The 18,102-nt window shown below is 47.8% G+C and overlaps 1 protein-coding gene across 9 annotated transcripts in view; it reads right to left on the bottom strand.

The window, feature by feature from the left end:
- ZNF341 (zinc finger protein 341) overlaps window positions 1–18,102 on the bottom strand; it is a 60,144-nt gene that overhangs the window by 9,467 nt on the left and 32,575 nt on the right. For 6 of the 9 annotated variants that reach the window (XM_024239129.3, XM_024239130.3, XM_024239131.3 and 3 more), the window contains 3 exons: window positions 15,786–15,976; window positions 12,527–12,735; window positions 1,442–1,538 (listed from right to left, as the gene is read on the bottom strand). In XM_024239129.3, coding sequence (XP_024094897.3) covers window positions 1,442–1,538; window positions 12,527–12,735; window positions 15,786–15,976 — 497 coding nt within the window. The remainder of the gene's footprint in view (window positions 1–1,441; window positions 1,539–12,526; window positions 12,736–15,785; window positions 15,977–18,102) is intronic. The other 3 variants (XM_063720611.1, XM_063720612.1, XM_063720613.1) reach the window with 1 other exon arrangement.

The raw sequence follows: 18,102 nt of genomic DNA, 5'->3' as shown, positions 1-18,102 counted from the left end.
TCTCTTTCCAATCCAGGCAAAGGAAGGGCATGTATTCACACATTCATTCATTTTGGTAGAGTGTTGGTCAGGGGCACAGACCCAGCTGCCCCACTGCTTATTGGCCCCATCATTTCCTAGCTAGGTGACCTTTCTGCCTTGGTTTCCCCACCTGTAAAGGGGGATAGTAATAGTACACCTATCTTCTAGTTAATTCTGGTGAAATGCTCAGAACAGCATCTGGCATGTGGTTCTTGCTCAATTCATGGTATCTTTTACTTGGACCACAACTTCTAAAGCTTAAAATTAGGCTAGATAATTAGAAACATCTAGAATGAGGCCAAAGTGAAACCAGGGCTGTCCTGGAAAATCTGCCACGTATGGTTGTAAGAAAATGAGTAGAGTGAAGAAGCAAGTTAAACACACCAGGGAGACGTAATCAGCAAAATCCAGACTGCGAGGAACACCGCTGAACCAAATGGCCCAGTTTCTTCAACAAATAAATTCAGAGGAAAGAGAAAAAGGGAGCAGTGGTGGGGGGCGGTGGGGCGGGGGGGACCTGTAGATTAATAGAGGCTTTTGTTATGTCAATCAATTGCAATCTATGGACCTGATTCAAATAAACTTTACAAAATGATGAAGCTTTGAGACAACTAGAAATTGGAACACTTCCTGGATGTTTGATGTTATTAGGAACAGGCTTTAGTGAGGCTTCCAGAGTCACTGAAAAGAAGAGTCCAGGATGGGCACGGTGGCTCATACCTGTAATCCCAGCACTCTGGGAGTCTGAGGTGGGAGGATCACTTGCCAGAGTTTGAGACCAGCCTGGGTAACATAGTGAGCCCCATCTCTACAAAAAATTTACGCTGGGTACAGTGGCTCATGCGTGTAATCCCAGCACTTTGGGAGGTCAAGGTGGACAGGTCCCTTAAGCCCAGGAGTTTGAGAACAGCCTGGGCAACATGGTGAAACCCCGTCTCTATAAAAATACAAAAATTAGCTGGGCATGGTGGCACTTGCCTATAGTCCCAGCTACTCAGGGGGCTGAGCCCAGGAGGTTGAGGCTGCGGTGAGCCATGATCAAACCACCGCACACTAGCCTGGTGACAGGGTAAGACCCTGTCTCAAAAAAAAAAAAAAAAAATTAAAAAGAAGAGCCAATTGTAATAAGGATAATATTACATCAGGAAGCTGGGAGGCTGCTGCTGAGACACCAGGCCTGGAACCAGGACAGCCCACCCTTCCTGGCTCCAGCAGCAGCCCCAACATGGCCACATCTGGAATGTGATGGATGAGATGGCCAGGCAGAGACACTGTGTCATCTGTGGAGCAGCCCCTGAGCCCTGCCTGCGTGTCCTATGGTGAGAGAGGAGAAGGAAAGGGTGAGGTGTGCACCCCACCCCACCACCTCCTTTCCCCTATTATAGCCTAGGGCCCCGGAAAAGAGGACAGTGGCACCCACCTTCTGGCAGTGTGGGCAGGGGAAGTTGTGAGTGGCGGTCTGCAGGTGGTGCTCCAGGGCCTCGGGGGTGGAGTATTTGTTGACACATTTGACACACCTAAGTGGAAGGAGCAGGAGAGGTGAGGGAGGAAACACAGCAGGCATAGGAAGCAGCCCCCCAGCCACCCCAAGGTCAACATTAGGAGGCAACATCCTACAGTTAATTCATTCCAAATCCATCCACTCTTCTCAATTGCCACTGCCTGTCCTCATCTGAGCGCCATCGTCTCTTGCTCGGACTTGTGCAGTAGCCTCCTCACTAGCCACCCTGACCCTGCCTTGCCTCCTGTAGTCCATTCTCCACAGGGTGGCCAGGGGCACCTTTAAAAATGAAACTCAGGCTGAGCACAGTGGCTCACACCTGCAATCCCAATACTTTGGGAGGCCAAGGTGAGAGGACTGTTTGAGACCAGGAGTTCAAGATCAGCCTGGGCAACATGGCAAGACCCCTATCCCTATGAAAAATTTAAAAATTAGCTAGATATGGTGGCTTCCCAGCTACTCAAGAGGCTAAGACAGGAGGATCGCTTAAGCCCAGGGGTTTTGAGGTTACAGTGAGCCATGATTATGCCACTACACTCCAGCTTGGGTAACAGAAAGAGAACCTGTCTCTATTTAAAAAAGAAAAAAGAAAAAAAGCCTGGTGTGGTAACTCATACCTATAACCCCAGTACTTTGGGAGGCCGAGGCAGGCGGATTACCTGAGGTCAGGAGTTTGAGACCAGCCTGGCCAACATGATGAAACCCCGTCTCTCTACTAAAAATACAAAAATTAGCCAGTCGTGGTAGCGTGGACCTGTAATCCCAGCTACTCAGGAGACTGAGGCAGGAGAATCACTTAAACCCAGGAGGCGGAGGTTGCAGTGAGTGGAGATCGTACCACTGCACTCTAGCCTGGGAGGCAGAGTGAGACTCTGTCTCAAAAAAAGAAACAAACAAAAAAAAGTAAGTCAGACTATGCCACACCATTGCTTAACCCACCTCCCACCTTGGCCTACAAGGCCCTGTGGTCCGACCCACTCCCACCTCTCAGACCTCATCCTTCTCCCTCTCTCCACCTCACTCACTCTGCTCCAGCCACCCTGGCCTCCTTGACCTACCTTGAACACACAAGGCTCATTCCCACCTCAGGGCCTTGGCAATGGCTGTTCCTGTTCCCTGAAACACTCTTCCCCAAGTCTTCCCCAGGCAGTGCCTTCTCATCCTTCATGTCTCAGCTCAAATGTCACCTCCCCAAAGAGGCCCTCCTGGCCACCCTGTCTCAAGTTGCCCCCCACCATGCACTCTCAGCCACTCCCTATTACATCACTCAGTTTTATTTTCTTCTTACCACTTCTTACCTGGAATTATTTATTATTTGCTTACTTGGTTATTATCTGTCTCCTCCACTAGCAAGTGGTCCCTGTTCCAGATACCACATCTTGCCCATTCACAAGCTGCTCCCAGCACCAGTGAGAACTTGTTACATTAAAGAGTCAGACAGATGGGGATCCAAGCCCAGCGCCTTCCCATTTCTGACCCGCTGGGCCTCCTCATTCAAAAAATGGGGTGTGAGTCCCAAACAGACCTGCCTGTCACTCATTCTTATGACTGTCACATGGCTGGGTGCATGTGGGTGCATGTGAGGGATTAAAGGCCTCACGCCTTTAATCCCAGCACTTTGGGAGGCTGAGGTGGGCGGATCACCTGAGGTCAGGAATTCAAGACCAGCCTGGCCAATATGGTGAAACCCTGTCTCTACTAAAAATACAAACATTAGCCAGGTGTAGTGGCACCTGCCTATAACCCCAGCTACTCAGGAAGCTGAGGCAGGAGAATCACTTGAACCTGGGAGATGCAGGTTGCAGTGAGCTGAGATCACACTACTGCACTCCAGCCTGGGCAACAGAGTGAGACTCCATCTCAAAAAAAAAAAAAAAAAAGAGAGAGATTGTCACAGAGTCTGACATAGTTTGTATCTGTGTCCCCACCTAAATCTCATGTTGAACTATAATCCCCAGTGCTGGAGGCGAGTTCTGGTGGGAGGTGATTGGATCATGGGGGTGGATTTCTCATGAATGGTGCAGTCCTCTTGGTGAGTCCCCTTGGTGCAGTCCTCAGGATAGTGAGTGAGTTCTCATGAGATCTAGCTGTTTAAAAGTGTATGGCACCTCCCTCTCTATCTAGCTCCTGCTTTGGCCATGTGACATGTCTACTCCCCCTTCTCCTCCTGCCATGAGTAAAAGCCTCCTGAGGCCTCTCCAGAGGCAGATCTGCTAGCTCAGACACTATGCTTCCTGTACAGCCTGCTGAACCGTGAGTCAAATAAACCTCTTTTCTTATAAATTACCCAGTCTCAGATATTTCTTTATAGCAGTGCAAGAACGGCCTAACACGGAGTCAAAAAACACAACTGTGCCAAACAGCTCATAAACATGTCCTCACAACAGCCGTCTCAGGCCACCAACCACTCTGAAGGGAGAAAAGACACCACCATCTCCCCATCATGAAAACATGTGCCAGCTAAGGAAGAAAGGGTATTATCAGACAAAAAAAGAAAAGAAAAAAGAAAACATTTGCCAGCATATTGACCTATTTACAATGAGTTATCAGTGAGGAATGTCACAGGTAGGTGAACAATTCAAACCAAAAACAAAAAGGCAGGCTGTGTAGAGTACTGCCTGTGGGAAACCCCAGGCAGGCTGCACCTGCGAAGGGCCCAGGGGAGCCCCACAGACTGCACTCTGAAACTACACACTAGCCAGGCGCACTCTGAAACCACACACTAGCCAGGCGCGGTGGCTCATGCCTGTAATCCCAGCACTTTGGGAGGCCAAGGTGGGCGGTTCACTTAAGGTCAGGAGTTCGAGACCAACCTGGCCAACATGGAGAAATGCCGTCTCTACTAAAAATACAAAAATTAGCCAGGTGTGGTGGCTCACATCTGTAATCCCAGCTACTTGGGAGGCTGAGACACAAGAATCACTTGAATCCAGGAGGCCAGAGGTTGTGGTGAGCCAAGATCATGCCACTGCACTTCAGCCTGGGTGACAGAGAGAGACTGTCTCAAAGAAAATAAAAAAAGAAAAGAAAAAGAAAGAAACCACATACTAAATGCCTCCAGGCAGCAGGAAAGGGAAGGTGGAGTGGGAGCAGAGGTACCAGGAGGGCAGAGACTTAACTAGCTGGTGAGATGGGAGAGGACAGAATCTCACAGGCTTCAGGGGCTGGGTTTGGGGGAGACATAGGTTTGTGTCGGAGATTGTTTACCAATAGCCAGGAAAATTAAAATCTCCTGCCAGAAACAGCACCTGAATTAAGTCATCCAAGGTAACATCACCAGTAATGGAGCAAATCAACATCACATGCCTCCTGATATGACACATGGAGGAGGACACAGTATTTGTTGTGACATTCCTGACAAAAGTGCATGCCCTGAATTTAATCATAGGGTAAAATCAGGCAAACCCGAACTGAGGACATTCTACAGAATAACCTGTCTATACTCTTCAGAAATATCAAGGTCTCGAAAGACAAAGACAGAGGGAGGAACTATTGTAGCTTACAGGACACGAGAGAGACAAAAGAGACATGACAACTGAATTCAACATGTGATTCTGGTTCAAAAAAAACTTTTTTTTTCTTCTTCTCTAAAGCATGTTATTGGAACAATTGGAAAATTCTGAATAAGCTCTGTAATTAGATAACAGAATTGTACTGATATTAACTTCCTGATTTCTTTTCTTTTTTTTTGTTTTTGAGACGAGTCTCGCTATGTCACCCAAGCTGGAGTGCAGTGTCCCGATCTCAGTTCACTGCAACTTCTGTCTCCCAGGTTCAAGGGATTCTCCTGCCTCAGCCTCCCAGGTAACTGGGAATACAGGTGCCCGCCACCACACCCAGCTAATTTTTGTATTTTTAGTACATACGGCATTTCGCCATGTTGGCCAGGCTGGTCTCGAACTCCTGACTTCAGGTGATCCGCCCACCTCAGCCTCCCAAAGTGTTGGGATTACAGGCGTGAGCCACTGCGCCTGGCCTGAATTTTTTTTTTTTTTGAGACAGGGTCTCATTCTGTCCTTCAGGTGGGAGTGCAGTGGTGTGATCTCAGCTCACTGCAACCTGTACCTCCCGGGCTAAAGCAATTCTTCTGCCTCAGCCTCCTGAGCAGCTGAGACCACAAGCATATGCTACCATGCCTAGCTTTTTTTTTTTTTTTTTTTGGTAAAGACGGGGTTTTGCCACGTAGTCCAGGTTGGTCTCAAACTTCTGGGCTCAAGCAATCTGTCCACCTCAGCCTCCCAAAGTGCTGGGATTACAGGCATGAGCCACCGCACAAAGCCCAACTTCCTGATTTTGGTAACTATAGTATACTGTGCTTAGGAAGAGGTTATCCTTGTTTTTAGGAAATACAGGCCAGGTGTGATGGCTCACGCCTGTAATCCGAGCACTTTGGGAGGGCCAGGCAGGAGGATCACTTGAGGCCAAGAGTTCAAGACCAGCCTGGGCAACACAGTAAGACCCTGTCTCTACAAACAAACAAACAAACAAATTTAGCCAGGAGTGATGGTGCCTGCCTGTAGTCCTAGCTACTGGGGAGGCGAAGACAAGGCGACCACACCTGTGAATAGCTGATGCACTCTAGCCTGGACAACACAGTGAGACTCTGTCTCTAAAAAAATCAAAACTGTCCAGGTGTGTGGCTCACGCCTATAATCCCAGACCTTTGGGAGAACAAGGCAGGTGGATTGCTTGAGCTCAGGAGTTCCAGACCAGTCTGGTCAACATGGTAAAATTCCATCTTTATAAAAAATAAAAAATTAGCCGGGCCTGGTGGCACATACCTGTGGTCCCAGCTACTCAGAAGGCTGAGCTGGAGGATTGTTTGAGCCCAGGAGGCGAAGGCTGCAGTGAGCTGTGATCATGCCACTGCGCTCTAGCCTGGGTAACAGAGTGAGACCCTGTCTCAAAAAAAAAAAAAAAGGCCAGGTGCAGTGGCTCATGCCTGTAATCCCAGCACTTTGGGAGGCCAAGGCAGGAGGATCACTTGAGCCCAGGAGTTTGAGACAAGCCTGAGCAACATGGCAAAACCCTGTTTCTACAAAAAATTAAAAAAAAAAAAATTAGATGGGCATGGTGGTGCACGCTTGTAGCCCCAGCTACCCAGAAGGCTGAGGTGGGAGAATCACCTGAGCCTGGGGAGGTCAAGGGTCAAGGCTGCAGTGAGCCATGATCATACCACTGCATTCCAGCCTTGGTGACAGAGTTGAGACCCTGTCTCTAAACAAAAAATTAATTAATTATATTAAAATTAAAATAAATACATAAGTTAAATTCATGAAACAAAGGAAAGCTTTAAAACACATATATTGAAGGCCAGGCATGGTGGCTCACGCCTGTAATCCTACTACTTTGGGAGGCTGAGGAGGGTGGATTGCTTGAGCCTTGGAGTTCTAGGCCAGCCTGGGCAATATAGCAAGATCCTGTCTCTACAAAAAATACCAAATTAGCTGGCAGTGTTGGCACACATCTGTAGTCCCAGCTACTCAGGAGGCTGAGGGGGACGGATTGTTTGAGCCAGGGAGGTCAAGGCTACAGCGAGCCATGATTGTGCCACTGTACTCCAGCCTGGGTGACAGAGCAAGAACCTGTCTCAAAAATCAATCAATCAATAATAAAATTATGACAAAATAAAAGGTTTAAAAAGAACACTTTTTGAAAATGATTGCCCGTGATATGGGGAAGTGGGTCATAGTGGATGGAGAATTCCTATTCACTCTATGCCCTGTGATAGTTTTAAAATATTGCACTGTATTTATAATTAGTTTTTGAAGTAGATAATTAATCTTTAAAAAAAAAAAAGGCCGGGCACGGTGGCTCACGCCTGTAATCCTAGCACTTTGGGAGGCCAAGGCGGGCGAATCACGAGGTCAGGAAATGGAGACCATCCTGGCTAACACAGTAAAACCCTGTCTCTACTAAAAATACAAAAAATTAGCAGGGCATGGTGGCAGGCGCCTTGTAGTCCCAGCTACTAGAAAGGCTGAGGCAGGAGAATCGCTTGAACCTGGGAGGCGAAGGTTGTAGTGAGCTGAGATCCCACCATTGCACTCCAACCTGGACGACAGAGCGAGACTCTGTCTCAGAAAAAAAAAAACCCTTTGAACTCTGACCTGCAAAATCACTTCTAGGAACTTACAAAAGAGCAAAGATGTACTTCCAAAGTTGTTCCCTGTATAATTGTTATACTAATGACAAACTGAAAATAACCTCACTAACCAACAATGGGAGATGACATAAGTAAATCACAGTACATCCATGCACAATGGAATACTAAGTAGCTGTTTAAAGAATGAGGCAGGTCTATTGTTGCTGAAATGCAAAGATGTCCATATTACTGATGTTTTTGTTTTTCCCCAAGACAGGGTCTCATGAGTGCAGTGGCATGATCACGGCTCACTGCAGCCTTGAACTCCTGGACTCAAGAATTCCAGCTCAGCCTCCCAAGTAACTGGGACTACAGGCACATGCCACCATGCCTGGCTAATTTTTGTATTTTTTGTACAGGCAAGGTTTCACCATGTTGCTCAGGCTGGTTTTGAACTCCTGGCCTCAAGTGATCTGCCTGCCTCGGCCTCCCACAGTGCTAGGATTACAGGCATAAGCCACCGTGCCCAGCTATATTACTGTTTTAAGTGAAAAAGTTTTAAGTGATAAAACCACATGTACAGTGATCCCATTAAATCAGTCTGTTTGTTGGACATTGCGCTACAGGAAGACAGTGTGATGAATTTTCACCAAATTCAGTGACTGTATTTGGGATCACCTGACTCAAATATAGTCTGTGATCTGTATCCATATCTGTAAACATATTTATTACACATATATACCAAAGGATATCCACCAAGAGGTTAATAGTGCAGTGGCGATCTCTGGGTGACAGTTTTGGTTTTTTGTTTTTGTGTAGGTTTTTACAAAATTGTTTTCTCTGCATTGAACATTGACTTTTGCAATTGGGGGGAAAAAATCAATAAATCTTATTTTTCTTATTTTTCTTTTTTGAGACGGAGTCTCTCTCTCTCTCTGTCACCCAGGCTGGAGTGCAGTGGCACGATCTTGGCTCACTGCCACCTCCACCTCCCGAGTTCGAGTGATTCTCCTGCCTCAGGCTCCGGAGTGGCTGGGACTACAGGAGTGTGCCACCACACCCAGCTAATTTTTGTATTTTTTTTTTTTTTTTTTTTTTTTTTTTTTTAAGTAGAGACAGGGTTTCACCATGTTGGCCAGGCTGGTCTCAAACTCCTGACCTCAAATGATCTGCCCTCCTCGGCCTCCCAAAGTGCTGGGATTACAAGAGTGAGCCACTGCACCCAGCCAAATCTTACTTTTTAAAAGAAAATACTAAACATATAGTAAAGATATAGTGGCATGACTAAAAGTCATTTGAGAGGTTTGGGGAAAGTACACATAGGCAGGCCAAGGCAATGTGGCTGACAGGGAACAGAAACCAGAATGACAGGGCTTAGACCTCTAAAGATATGAAGAAGCCACCACAGCCACTCAAATGTCACTATGAGACAGAATCAACTCTCATGGTGTATAAGCCACTGTTATTTGAGGTCTCTACTGCATGCAGCCAAACGTCTACTTAAATAACACAAATAATAATAATTGTAGCAATAACATTTATTGAGTACCTACTATGTTCCAGGTACCATGTCTAAGAGCCTCAGCCTTGTCTTACTTCATCCTTATAAATAATCCAATAGGGCAGGCACTACTGTGATCCCCATTTCACAGAGGAGAAAACCGAGGCTCAGAGTGGCTGAATACCTTGCCCAAGGTCATTCCCTGGATTTGCAGTCAAGACAGGATTTAAGCACAGGCCAATGGCTCCAGAACCCTTATCATTACCCATGACACCATTCCACCTTCAGGCCATCCAAATGGGGGCCTGGCTCATTGCGCCTTACTTTTGGGATAGGACAACAGCTCCAATGTCTACAAAAGGCCACTGGCACTATGACCCTGCAAGGGGACTGCACAGGGTCATCAGCATCGGGCTCAACCTTCAACCTGCAAACTCCAAGACCAGGGCTGTGAGGCTTCCAAGATCTCACACTAGGGTTCGAATCTAAACTCTGCTGATGTTGTTACTCTGGTGGGCAGGTCACTTCTCTTTGAACCTCAGCGTCTTCATCTTCAAAATGGGGAGAATACCACCTACCTCCCAGGACTGCAGGGATTCATGTCACTAAAGGCAAAGCTTGGCACAGAGCAGGTGCTTCCTTCCCTTTACTTGGCATCTCACTCCAGAGTCATACAGCCACAGGATCTCACAGATAATCCACACATCAGAAGGGCAAGAGCCAAAGAAAATTTATCGAGTGCAAATGGGAATAAGTCATCACTGCCAGAAATCTCTGCCCCTTGGCTGGCCAAAGCTTTGCCCGGCTTCCCTGCCTCTCTTGCCCCATTTCCCAGAGTCTTGGGGGCAAGTTACCCTACACCCCATTTCTTGAGTTCTAGTTCCTCTGCCAACTTCTCAGAGCTCTTGTGATTTCTATGTGGCCCTTCATGCCTTGGCCCCACTTTTTCCCATAGGCCCCATCTAAACATCTCCCTCCCGCTTCCACTCTACATAACAGTCATTCTATTAATACATCACTTGCTATTGTATTTTAAAGATGTGGTTCCTCCTGCTGGGAACACACTCCATCCATTGTCTACCTGGCAAACTCCTATTCATCCTTCAAAACCCAGTTGAGATGTCACTGTTCTTGGGACAGCTTCTCTAGCCTGCTTCCCCTGTGGTATCTCTATACCTTATAAACATATATGATAGCATTTTATCAAGTGATACGGTGCATTTGTTTACACACCTGTCACCCTGAGCAGCCCATGCATTTTAAGCTCAAGGTATTTACTTATCTCTGAACCCCAGAAGCTTCACCCAGGAGTTATAGGGGCCTCATTAACAGAAACACCAAATCTCTGCAGGTACAAGTTTGTACAGAGAAGCAAAAACCATTGTAATGGGAAAATATTTGCTAATGAACTGGAAGGAGGCCCCACACAAACACCACTCCTGGCCTTTTGCTACTATCTACCCCCATGGGCTTTGTGAGGCAGGTGCTCCCAGATGATGTAGGCAAATGCACAGCAAAATGACTGCAGGTGGGGGATTTCACGACATCATCCAAGTGATGTTGTACATCTGCAAATAACACCATCAACAAAGGAGGACCCGGCAAACAGACCAGAAAACAACTGAGGCAGAGAAACTCAACAAGGATGATCAGAAGTCAATAGCTCCAAAGAGAGTGACGTGAAGATCTTTTTTTTTTTAAGACAAGCGTCTCTGTCGCCCAGGCTGAGTGCAGTGGCACGATGATGGCTCACAGCAGCCTTAACCTCCTGGGCTCAAGCAATCCTCCCATCTCAGCCTCCTGAGTAGCTGGGACTACAGGTGCATGCCACCACACCTGGCTAATTTTTCTATTTTTTTTGAGACAAGGTCTTGCTATGTTGCCCAGACTGGTTTCAAAATCCTGGGCGCAAGCCATCCTCCCACCTCAGCCTCCCCAAATGCTAGGATTACAGGTGTGAGCCACTGTGCCCTGCTTTAACGTGAAGATCTAAGGATAAAAAGCATGTTGCAAAACTGAGGAAGCCTTTCGTCATTTCTGCCAAGGGACCCTCTTCATGACCACAATGGAAGACTGAAGTGATATAAATGATTATCAGAATAAATTACCCCAATAAAATCCATACCATACCTGATCCATTCCTTGTTCATTCTAAGAATCATCATATAGGCTGGGCACAGTGGCTCACGCCTGTAATCCTAGCATTTTGGGAGGCTAAGGTGGGAGGATCACTTGAGTCCAGGAATTCAAGACCAGCCTGAGCAACATGACGAAACCCCATCTCTACAAAAAATACAAAAATTAGCTGGGCGTGGCGGCACATGCCTTAGTCCCAGCTACTCAGGTGGCTGAGGTGGGAGGATAACCTGAGCCTGGGGAGGCTGCAGTGAGCTGTGATGGTGCCACCGAACTCCAACCTGGGCAACAGAGCAAAACCCCATCTCAAAGAAAAAATTAAAATAAAAATAGGAATCAGCATATAGCTTCAACTTTAACCTAGATCTTATAGATTATAAAACAAATGAATATTATTTTTATGATTTTTCCTTTTAAACATGCTACTGTTCATTTTATTTTATTTTATTTTATTTTTTTGAGACGGAGTGTTGCTCTGTTGCCCAGGCTGGAGTGCAGTGGCACGATCTCGGCTCACTGAAAGCTCCGCCTCCCGGGTTCACGCCATTCTCCTGCCTCAGCCTCCCGAGTAGCTGGGACTACAGGCGCCCGCCACCACGCCCGGCTAATTTTTTTTGTATTTTTAGTAGAGACGGGGTTTCACCATGTTAGCCAGGATGGTCTCCATCTCCTGACCTCGTGATCCGCCTGCCTCGGCCTCCCAAAGTGCTGGGATTACAGGTGTGAGCCACCGCACCTGGCCAACTGTTCATTTTAAAATGTATTTTATTTTGTAGAGATGGGGTCTCATTATGTTGCCAGGCTGGTCTCAAACTCCTGGCCTCCTTCTGCCTTGGCCTCCCAAAGTACTGGGGTTACAGATGTGGGCCACCATACCCTGCCCATTCTTTTTTCATTGTTAAGAACTGGTGTACCTCTTTGACTGTAAGCTAAATTTTGTAGATTATGAGACAAAATAATACTGTCATAATTGTTTAGTTTCAAATAAAATGCTCAAACCTTTTCCCACTATGAACCAGGAGATACAGGTTCCTCTTTTTAAGGATTTTTTTTGGGAAAAATGTCTGCCAAGACATAAGAATAAGGAGAGCCAGCATCCTTTCTTCCACCAGTGCCAAAGCCCAGAACCCACTCTGCCAGGCTGGACCCCAGCCAGGAGCCTCAGTTTCTCCTTTCAAATATCTCACTGGTCCTGAGCAGTCAGAACCACCAAGGCCACAGGCCCTGGGCTCCCTGCCCACCCACCCGTCCACCCAGGGAGAAGGAAGCGGGAGGCACTTACTTGTAGACGGCGTTGTCCTTCTTGGGGCTGTGCTGTGGCAGGAGGCTGTGGGAGTACTGGTGCACGCCCAGGTCGTACAGCGAGGGGAAGTCCTTGCCGCAGAGGTGGCAGCGGTAGCTCAGCTCCTCCTGGTGGCTCTTGATGTGCTCCAGAAATGTGTCGAGCTTTGGGAACGTCTGGGCACAGCTTTTGACCACACACTTGTACACCTTGAGGGAAGACACTGGGCAGGTGACAGGAGGCAGGAGAACTTCCTCCACTGCAGCCCCTGCCCTGTGGCATTGGCCTTGGACACTGCTGGTAGATGATCTGACCACTGCTCCCTCTGCCCCCCTGCTGCTACTGGATCCCAGGGTTTTTATTCATTCATTCATTCATTCATTCATTTTTGAGACAGAGTCGCACTCTGTCGCCCAGGCTGGAGTGCAGTGGTGCAATCTTGGCTCACTGCAACCTCCACTTCCCAGGTTCAAGCGATTCTCCTGCCTCAGCCTCCCCAGTAGCTGGGATTACAGGCGCGCACCACCATGCCCGGCTAATTTTTGTATTTTTAGTAGAGACGGGGTTTCACCATGTTGGCCAGGCTGGTCTCGAACTCTTGACCTCAAGTGCTCCACCCGCCTTGGCCTCCCAAAGTGGTGGGATTACAGGCATGAGCCACTGTGCCCAGCCCCCTTGTTTTACTTGATTAGAGGGTTCCCTCCTCTCAGCCAGTCATGATGGCCCTATTACCCTTCCCTCAGGCTCTGTGTGGCATAGGTATATTTAGAAAAATTATTCAAGACCTGGCAATACAGTGAAAAGATGATAGTGTATACCCTTTCAATGTCATACTGGAATAGCAGCTCTCAAACTGGAGCAGGCCTCAGAATTACAGGTTGCTGAGGGCTGTTCCCCCGCCACCCCTCCCACTGCCCCCACCAACCACCACCCCTCCACCCCCTCCCTGGCCCTGAGAAATCTGACTTAGCGGGTCTGAATATGTGCATCACTAACGAGGAATCCTCAGGGGATGCTGGTGCTGCTGGCCTGGGACTTTGAGAACTGCTGTCTAAGGAGCCTGCCTATGGCCGGCCCACAGTCATCGCACTCTCTACAGGATGTGGCTACTTCTGACTACTTTCCATTGATTAGGACTCTACAGTTAAATGTTAATTTGTTAATTTGTAAAAAACTAATCCAACGTAATTGAATTTTGTCAGGTAGAGAAGATAACCCCAAAGGTCACAGGTTTTGTTGTCTTGTGGGACATTAACCAGATTTGTATGTAATTTGACAATCTGACTTCAGTATCTCTTTTTTTCATTGACAGTTATTAGGCATAGCTATCCGTGGCCTCTGTTGAACAGGCTTTGTCTTCCTTTGGGTTTCCTCACTAATGAGTTAAGTAAAATTCTGACTCACTTTCAGGCCTCATTTGTATGAGAAGTATGTTTTTAACATCTCGAAAATCATACTTTGTTAAATAGTACGTAAGTCCTGGTTGCCTACACAATATGCACTCCTTCTACCTAACAAAGTGAACCCTGATTTGCTCAGAATAGCAACATACCTAGTTACAACACTTGATCCACGCCGGGCGCGGTGGCTCATGCCTGTAATCCTAACATGCTGGGAGGCCAAGGCAGGCAGATCAGTTGAGCCCAGGAGTTCGAGACCAGCCTGGCCAACATGGTGAAACCCCATCTCTACTAAAAGCACAAAAATTAGCCAGGTGTAGTGGTGCATGCATGTAATCCCAGCTACTCAAGAGGCTGAGGCAGGAGAATCCCTTGAACCCAGGAGGCAGCAGTTACAGTGAGCTGAGATGAAGCCACTGCACTCCAGCCTGGGTGACAGAGTGAGACCCTGTCTAAAAAAAAAACAAAAACACGGGCTGGGCGCGGTGGCTCACACCTGTAATCCCAACACTCTGGGAGGCCAAGGTGGGTGGATCACTTCAGGTAAGGAATTCGGGACCAGCCTGGCCAACATGGTGAAACCCCGTCTCTACTAAAAATACAAAAATTAGCTGGGTGTGGTGGGGGGCACCTGTAATCCCAGCTACTCGGGAGGCTGAGGCAGAAGAATCCCTTGAACGTGGGAGGCGGAGGTTGCAGTGAGCCGAGATCGTGCCATTGCACTCCAGCCTGGGCAACAGAGTGAGACTCTGCCTCGGGGGAAAAAAAAAAAAAACACTTGATCCTGGTTCCCTCGCATCTAGTGTCAGCCATGTGACTCCTTTCTAGCCAACGATATACAGTCAGTAGTCTTTGAGGACAGCATCACTTCCAGAACACAAAGGCAAAAGCTTCCCAGGAGAAATTCCCTCTGCCTTCTGTTTATCTTGACTGGAATACACATGTGACGGATGGAGACATAGCAGCCATCCTGCAACCTTGAGGATGAAGCCCATAAGCTAAACATGGCAGATCAGACAGCTAGAAGCCTGAGTCTATGGTGACATATCTGACCTGCTCTATATAAGCCCAACGCTGCCTACTTAGGGATTTCTTCTTTGAATTTCTTTGATGTGAGAGAAATAAAATCCTATGAAGCCAGTTTTCTATCATTTGTAGCATAATAATGCATTCTCAAATGATAGAGCACATGTACTGGGTTTCACCAAAAAGAGATCTACAAAGTGCTTCTAGGAAAAGCTTTCTTGCTCCTATAAAAGATACAGAAGAGATAACCCCTTTTGGCTCACAGGTAACAGTGGGTCTGGATTGGTGCCTAGAAAGAGTGACCACTGGCCAAACGCAGTGGCTCATGCCTATAATCCTAGCACTTTGGGAGGCCAAGCGGGCGGATCACTTGAGGTCAGGAGTTCGAGACCAGCCTAGCCAACATGGAGGTGGAGGTTGCAGTGAGCTGAGATCGCACCACTGCACTCCAGCCTGGGCGGAAGAGTAAAACCGTCTCAAAAAAAAAAAAAAAGTGATCACCATCCCAGGACAGGAGTACAAGGTGAGCCATCAGGAGAGGTCAAGGCCACACCCTGAGATGACAGAGACCAGAGCTGGAAAGACACAGGGTCCTTACGCTGGGTGGAGTCAGCTGTCTCAGGTCTGGAGGTGAGTCAAAGTTTTCTGTGATTTGCCCCAAGGGTAACCTTACTTCATCAATCCCCTGCTCAGAATCTAACCCGGGGGGAATAGAGCCGTGGAAGGTCTGACTCACTGGTTCCTACCCCTTTCTAGGTAGCATTCAAGACCCTAGCACCAGTGAAAGGTCTCGACTGGTGTGGTGTGGGCCCCCACTGCCACCACCCACCTACCTGCTCATTCTTATGCTGGGTCATGTGAGACTTGAGCTGGAAGTAGGTGCTGAATTTGCTGGGGCAGAATTGGCACAGGTAGGAGCTGTCGATGAGGACCACCTGCTTGGGCTCCGGCTTGTCCCCCTCTTCCTCACCAGCTGTGGACAAGGCCTGGGGCTGAGGCACACCCGGCAGGGGCTGGCCCAACCCTATGGAGAAAGCCAGGGAAATCAGGACAAGGAGCCAGCCCATTCAGGAAGGACGCACAGAACCCCTACTCTGTGCTCCTCTGTGTTCACCCAGCACCTGCTACTCACTTTGGGTCGGACTCTGTGCTTAAGGTGCTGCACTCACACTCAACTGCTGTGCACTGGTACGGCCATTCCCAGGCTCAAATACAGAAATGCTTCCTTTCTGAGTGAGAAACAGCTGCTGCCTCAAGCCTCCCCTCTCTGGCCTTCCCCTCAGACACTGTAGACCTCTCCACGGCTGTTAAAAATTCTAAACACCATCCTAGTTGTACTCCTAATGCCTCCCCAGTCCCCTCTTCTAATTGTAATCATCTGGCCGGGTGCGATGGCTCACACCTGTAATCCCAGCACTTTGGGAGGTCAAGGCAGATGGATCACTTGAGGTCAGAAGTTTGAGATCAGCCTTCCCAACATGGTGAAAGCCTGTCTCTACTAACAATACAAAAATTAGCCAGGCGTGGTGGAGGGTGCCTGTAATCCCAGCTACACAGGAGGCTGAGGCAGGAGAATCACTGGAACCTGGGAGGCGGAGGCTGCAGTGAGCAGAGATTGTGCCACTGCACTCCAGCTTGGGTGACAGAGTGAGATTCTGTCTCAAAAAATAATAATAATAATTGTAATCATCAGCCAGGTGCGGTGGCTCATGCCTGTAATCCCAGCACTTTGGGAGGCCAAGGCAGGCGGATCACCTGAGTTCAGGAGTTCGAGACCAGCCAGGCCAACATGGTGAAACCCCATCTCTACTAAAAATAAAAAAAAATTATCTGGGCATGGTGGCACACACCTGTAATCCCAGCTACTTGGGAGTCTGAGGCAGGAGAATTGCTTGAACCCGGAAGGTGGAGGTTGCAGTGAGCCAATATTGCACCACTGCACTCCAGCCTGGGCGACAAGAGTGAGACTCCATTTCAAACAAACAAACAAACAAACAAAAATTGTAATCACCTGTTTCATCATCCTTCCCTCACTTTCCTTGACATCAGGGGCCTCTGGCCTCATCCCTGCAGGCCCAGTGGCCTGGCATATAGTAGGCCTCTATAAATGTTTGCTAAATGGTTAAACCTTTGGTGCTAGGCACTAAAGGAGTTTCAAAAGAAATGGAAGAAATGATTTATTCTTTAGGGCCATGTGGTGGCTCATTCCTATAATCCCAGCACTTTAGGAGGCCGAGGAAGGAGGATCCCTTGAACCCAGGAGTTCAAGACCAGCCTCAGCAACATAATGAGATGCCATCTCTACAAAAAATAAACAAAATTAGCTGGGCATGGTTGCATGTGCCGGTGGTCCCACCTACCCAGGAAGCTGAGGTGGGAGGATCACTTTGAGCCCAGGAGGTTGAGGTTGCAGGGAGCCACCATCATGCCATTGCACTCCAGCCTGGGTGACAGAGCAAGATCTTGTCTCAAAAGAAAATTTTTTTTAAAGAAAAAAAAAAAAAGGAGTTCACAAGAACTCAGAAGGCACACAGTAGGGCTAGTTCCAACAGGAAGCCTGAAGGAAGGTCAGATAAAAGTGGCCACACATTGCTTTCCCAGCAAAACACTCCCTTCATTACCTAGCACGTGACTGGCATTGCTCACCCTTGGGGCTACATGGGAATGGCTTAGACTCTGGCCTTATACTATCCAATAAAGTGGTCCTGAGCCACACGTGGCTACTGAGAACTTGAAATGTGGCACCAGGCATGATGGCTCACACCTATAATTCCAGCACTTTGGGAGGCCGAGGTGAGAGGATCACTTGAGCTCAGGAGTTTGAGACCAGCCTGGGCAACAAAGCAAGACCCTGTCTCTACAAAAAAAAAAACATTTTAACAATTAGCCAGGTGCAGTGGTGCACCCCCGTACCAGCTACTTAGGAGGCTGAGGAGGGAGGATCATTTGAGTCCGGGAGTTCGAGGCTACAGTGAGTTATGATTGCACCACTACACTCCAGTCTGAGGTGACAGAATGAGACCCTAACTAAAAAACAAAACAAAACAAAACAAAAAACAGAAAGAAAGTGTCCAGTCCATATCCAGATGTGCTATAAGTGTATATATCTGCTGGATTTCAAACATTTAGTAAAAAAAGAATATAAAGTAT

Source organism: Pongo abelii, chromosome 21, assembly GCF_028885655.2.
Source record: "Pongo abelii isolate AG06213 chromosome 21, NHGRI_mPonAbe1-v2.0_pri, whole genome shotgun sequence".
NCBI lineage: Eukaryota > Metazoa > Chordata > Mammalia > Primates > Hominidae > Pongo > Pongo abelii.
The sequence above is the reverse complement of the archived record's forward strand: the minus strand, read 5'-3'. Positions and strand labels throughout refer to the sequence as shown.